Genomic DNA, 5,942 nt, shown 5'->3' with positions numbered 1-5,942 from the left:
TAAAAGGTTAGTGCAATTTTTCACAGCTGTAGATATTGCGGTGTTTCTATCGACTGCACGAGTTAGCTGGATACCATGGATACTGAACAGTTGTAGAGCGGTCACACCCTGCTATATGAATTATGAAAGGTCATTCGAATTATAAAGCATAATATGACACACAAGTTCTTACTCATTTTCAAAGATAAAGCATCAGAATTGCTTTAACATGTCGAATTAGTAGAATCATGCTTACAGCTAACAGCTATGAAAAAGTCATCATCACAAGCAATAAGAATGCAAAAAATCATTGATACTGATGAAACTAAAGGGAAAAAGGAAGTCGACGAACCTTTTCACACATCTTGTTAATGACATCCTCAACAGTTGGGACCAATTTTCTATACAGATTAACCAAAGCCAAACCATTTAATCGGTTTTCAGAGGTTGAATTTCTTAAATAAGTTTAAGTCTTCGAAGAGCAGAAAAAGATCTTTCATTGGTGCAAGTGGTAGGCTAACTGGAAGAGTAACCAGAATGCGGAGTAAAATATTGATGTTTGGAAACGTTGACTGCGGGCAAAATGGCAATGCACTTACAGCACTTTTTGGCAAACTGGTTCGGGAAGAATTGAAAAGACATCGATACCACATATACGCAGTTCAGATATAATAGCAAGGGCGTTTATACACGGCAGATCTGCTTCGTAAAATTCAAAGAGTGATTCAGTTTTCTCCATTTAGTTTTTCTCAAAAGGGGGGGTTGAAACCCCTAACCCTCCCCACCCTTTGGCTACGCCACTGACCACTATAATTTAGTAATATACTGAATGCAAAAGCACAAACACTGCTGCAGAATTAAAATAATCAATTTGTAACCTTTTACAAGGCTACCCAAATTTGAAGAGCATGTTTCCGCCTCTGCTTAATAAAGGCTAGTAGAAATTTTGTAACGTATTAAAAACATAACAGCAGAACAATTCATGAAAATTTGAAACGTTTTTAGATATTTAAGATGTTTTGACAGGGCCGGATTTAGCAGTAGGCAGAGTAGGCAGTTGCCTAGGGCGGCAAATTATTGGGGGCGGCAAAATATACGAATATATTACATTGATAAATGATAATACTGTACGTGAATATAATAATTCACAACAGATATATAGGAATTAATAAATATGTTATCACATCACACACATTTATAAACAGTGCGGCAAGTCATCTATGGCAAGTCATCGCCCCTAGAGTACTTCACGTTTGGTTGGTTTTCAACAATATGTGCTGCTTAGCGCTTGTTTTATTTTTCTGTCTCGCTTAGTATGGAGGACTAGGCTTTGTCTGTGCAATTTTTATTAATCTTTGTTTGGTTTGTTTCACTGTTAGTAAATTTAAAGGAGCCTAGAAAAAATGTTTTTAGTCAATGTTAGGTTGATGGAAAAGTTGCAGGCTATTTTGTGTACTTGCCTTGATGCTTAAAGTATGTAAACCATGAATGATCTCACATTTTTGAGGATTAACTCATCTTTACTTGTTTCTACAGACTTTGAAGAAATTATTGATTTGTTTGCAAGAGAAAAAGCCCGCCGCAAGCGATTTTAAACAATTTGTTCATTATACAATGACATTCATTGATGTATTCAAATAAACAGTGCAAATAACTTTTTTGTAAGGAATTGAAAATATAAATCGTAGCGCACCATCGAAAAATTTTTTTTGGGGGGCGGCACTTTTCGTATCTGCCTAGGGCAGCGCTTTGGCTAAATCCGGCCCTGTGTTTTGAACGTTGCCATTCTGTTTGCTTTTATTTTTCGTGTACTTTTGCATTATAAAAAAAAAACGTCCTGTCTGAAAGTGCCGCCCCCCAGACGTGCCGCCCGGGGCGGTCCGCCCCCCCCGCCCCCCCCTAGCTACGCCACTGATGTGGGGGAACCGACGGATTTTTTTTACGATTTTTTTTACGATATTTTTTTGGATTTTTACCTACATTGAGTGCATTGTTAAATAGGCAAAAGTTGAGGTTCTGGCAACACTGTTCTCAAGGGACGATATCGACATGGGGACGATATCGACCTGGGACGATATCGGTGGGACGATGTGTTCAGGGGACGATATCGGTGGCATTCATTGAGGAATACTAAAATACAGATGAAATATGGTAAAATTCCAAAACAAAACTTCGTTCCTAAACTTTTCATCAAATTTTCCTATAATTCAACTGATGATCCACTGGGATGCACGGTGTGACAAAACATTTTAAATAAAGTAAACAATATCACACCAAATCAGAAGCATCGGTTTATTTAAATACAGAGCTTTTGCCACACAAGTGTGGCTTCATCAGTATAAACTGCAACAATAATAAAGAATGATATACTATTAAGATGGTTATAAAATTTAATGAAAGTGTTAAAAAAGTAGATAATATAGTTTCAGTCAATACACTAGATCAGTGCTCTTCAACCTTTTTGTCTGTGGTAGCCTACACCTTTTTTCAATTTTTAATAACTTCGTATTATATACCTCACAAATAGCAATGTTTAATTGTGCACAGGAAGTAAAAAAAACTAATAATTGATTAATTGTTTGTTAAAGTGATTATAGTAGTCTTGAACTGGGCACAAGAAACTACGCATGCAAAAGTGCAAAAAATGTCAAAATTGAAGATTTAATGGCTAGCTTGTTGTTGCATTGTTTCGGCAAGTTGGACATAACGTGGTGTTAGCTCTTTCTATATTCCTCCCCGCATTAAAGAATCAATGTCAAGTATCGAGTTTTGTTTGTTTGACATGATCTCAACAAGACTGGAAAACCCTTCTTCACACAAATAGGTGGTAGGCATCTGCACCAAGACATCAATGGCTTTTTGGGCGAGATTTTTGTATTTGGGAAATTGAAGAAGAGATACCCAACATTCTGTGTAATCCACTTCTCGGAATGAGTATTTTTGATTTAAATCAGCCCGTAGTTCCAATAATTCCTCATCCTCAGTTGATTCTTCATTAAATGGTTGGATATTCCACGAGTTTGCTTCCAGACATTGGTCATTATCTTTAGGAAAATACGTAGTCAAATTGTCGGCAAGTAATTTCAGGTGACCAACAATAAGGGCAGACAAGTTATTTTCAGTAGAAACGTCCTCAAACTCCCAGCTAGACTCTTTCATGTATTGACTTAATACAGGAAAGTCATTGAAGTTCCTCGACAAAGCATTCTCTTTCCAGAGTGCAATTTTCATCTTCAGCGCATTGATCTTGCTAGTTGACCGAAATATATCACCCCCTCTCCCTTGAAGACTGATATTCACTTGGTTCAAACGATCAAAAATCGACGCCAAGTATGCCAATTTTGCAATCCAGATTATGTCACGAAACTTGGAAGCCCTTGGGTCTCCGTGTTCAGTGTAAAATGCCCCTAATTGTTCGCGAAGTTCAAACACACTGGAAAGAACTTTCCCTCGCGATAGCCACCGTACCTTTGAGTGCCGAATAAGTTTTTTAGAAGAGGTCATTTCATCACAAGCCCATAATTGCGTATTAATGACGCAACAATCCCAAAGTCAAATACGAACCACACGGCACACGCATCCAAAATGAGCGTATCTGTTTCAAAAGCGCAAAGCCGGTTGGCGAGTAATAACCGCACAGCACACCAGTAGGTCCGGTTAAAAGTTTACAAATATGCCAATTGCTGTCTCTGTTGTGACTTCCACTATCACAGATCTAAGCTGTATACCCCTCGTATACCCTTCTCCAGCTGTATACCTTAGTTTTGATCTGGTATACACTTGGGTATACAGTATACCCGGTTGAAGAGCACTGCACTAGATAATAAGATGATAATCAACATTTAAAAATTCAAATCTATTAAAATTGTAATTGGAGAGAACTTTTAACTATAAAACTAGTTTCTACGTATTGTAGCTCCTATCATTTGTCTGACTTCTAACGATGACATAGCCTACACTATTTATTATCGTGATAGCAAGGAATAAAAACAAACTGAACTGCTAATTTAAACAGAACTAAATTCTAAGAATGTTGAGATGCAATGACATTGGCATAGCAACGATAGGTTAAAAGTAAAAATGCATTTCAATAATGATGTCATAATGAAAATTTTATATTAGAAATGAATTAAAAATGAACAAGGGAGTAGTAAAGAAAAAAACGTATTGAAATGTTTAAATCAATAAGTGAAAGAAAAGAACATCTAAATCTAAAACGAGAGAATTAGGAAAATAGACAAAACAAGAAGGTCTAAAAAGTAGTTAGTAAAAAGATCGTCAGTAAAAGAGTGATAAGATTGTTTATTCTCTAATGTTTATCCCAGTAGGTTCTTGTGAGTGAAGTGTTTTAATCCAAAATTGTTCTTTAGTTTTTCTATATTCACACGTTTTGTTAAGTTTATCAATGGCAATGGCGTGAAAATCAACAGTGGTATGATTTTGTTTGTTGAAATGTGAAGCTACAGCTGTGTTTTTATTGTTCTTGATGTCTCGTAAGTGTTCACTAATTCTGATTTTAAATTTGCGTCCAGTTTCTCCAACGTATTGTTGGAAACATTTTTGGCAAGTAATTAAATAAATGATGTTAGAAGAATCACAATTAACTGACTGGAAAATATTAAACTGTTTATTTGTAACACTGCTGGAAAAGTTTTCGCAAGGATTAGAATGAGCACAAGTGGAACAACTTTTTCTGTTACAATGGGTGAAACCAGGTGGGGTCAAGGTGGAATGTAAAGGTTTAAGGTTAGTTTTGACTAGAAGATCACGAAGAGTAGGGCATCTTTTGTAAGCAGGAAGTGGAGGATCCGGAAATAAAGTTTTCAAATTTTCATCAATTTTTAAAATGTAATCAAATTTATTAAATACTTTTTTGATGTTAGGAAGTGAGGGGTGATATGTGGTGACGAATGGTATACGTTTAGAGTTAGTGGTTTTTATTAGACTTTGTTGCTCAAGAAGACTTTCACGATTCATTGCTTTAGCTTTATTAATGGCATCAGTTATGATTTTAGTTTTGTAATTTCGTGTTTTGAGATGAATGCTTAAAATTTGGGTGTGTTTATCAAAAAATTGAGTTGTCGAGCACATAGGCGTCGAAATAGGGTGGGCCGGGTGGGCGACGCCCACCCTGCCGTGAAACGAGGGTGGGCAAAATATGTTTCGCCCACCCTGTTTTCATGACACTTATGAAGTGTTCGTTACAATTATTTCCGTTTTTCTTAAACGCTGAATTATCCAACCAACTGCAGCGTAACTTCTTGTTTTACGCTATGTCTCTCGCTAAGTATCCGACAGAACAAAGCAATTCCGCAACAACGCTGCGTGGAAAAAAAGGGTACTCGCTGCACTGTTGTTGTTACGGCAACTGCTCAGCTAGCAATTCCAGGTGAGAGAAAGCCACGTTTGATCTTTTCTCCGAATGGTCTTACTTTCGTCACGTCACAATCAAACTTCAGTTCCCGGTCAGCGTAAGGGAATGTGAATATGACATCTTAATGAACATGACAATAAATTAACCGATACAAACTAAAGACGTACTGAAACAATCGCTTTTACAAATCAAAATGCGGCAAATCCGAAGGCGCCACTTTAAAGATAACAGGTCACGAGTCACGCTTTTTTTAGGTCACAAAGGAAAACATAAAAGAAGTTTGTATAGTTTAGCAGCGCTCATAAGGTCGCAAGGTGCAAGAAAGAAAACATCCAACCTATTAAAGCTTAATTGCTGCAGCGACGGTAAACGCAGTCTTTGTGAGAAAGACTAACCACACTCTTTGAAATTACCGTTGGCAATTGCCGAGGTGATTGTAAGGACCACAAGATTACAAGAAAAAAGTAATTTTCTTAGACTACACCAGACTAGGATGTTGATTCAATCTTACTGTTGCTGGATGTTTTATTTGAGTTACTTCCTACTTCGCCGGCGCTTAGACACGTGCCCAGCTGGGAGAATCTTTTAT

At 37.1% G+C, this 5,942-nt stretch overlaps 1 protein-coding gene across 1 annotated transcript; it reads right to left on the bottom strand.

Moving 5' to 3' along the window:
- Positions 1 to 2,703: 2,703 nt before the first annotated feature.
- On the bottom strand, positions 2,704 to 3,483 carry LOC145777478 (protein FAM200A-like). Its single transcript, XM_082588856.1, has one exon. The coding sequence runs from the start codon at positions 3,481 to 3,483 to the stop codon at positions 2,704 to 2,706; it is 780 nt and encodes a 259-aa protein (XP_082444982.1).
- Positions 3,484 to 5,942: the final 2,459 nt, after the last annotated feature.

The sequence above is a fragment of the Aplidium turbinatum genome, chromosome 9, assembly GCF_918807975.1.
Source record: "Aplidium turbinatum chromosome 9, kaAplTurb1.1, whole genome shotgun sequence".
Taxonomy (NCBI): domain Eukaryota; kingdom Metazoa; phylum Chordata; class Ascidiacea; order Aplousobranchia; family Polyclinidae; genus Aplidium; species Aplidium turbinatum.
This window is presented reverse-complemented; position numbering and strand designations above follow the sequence as displayed.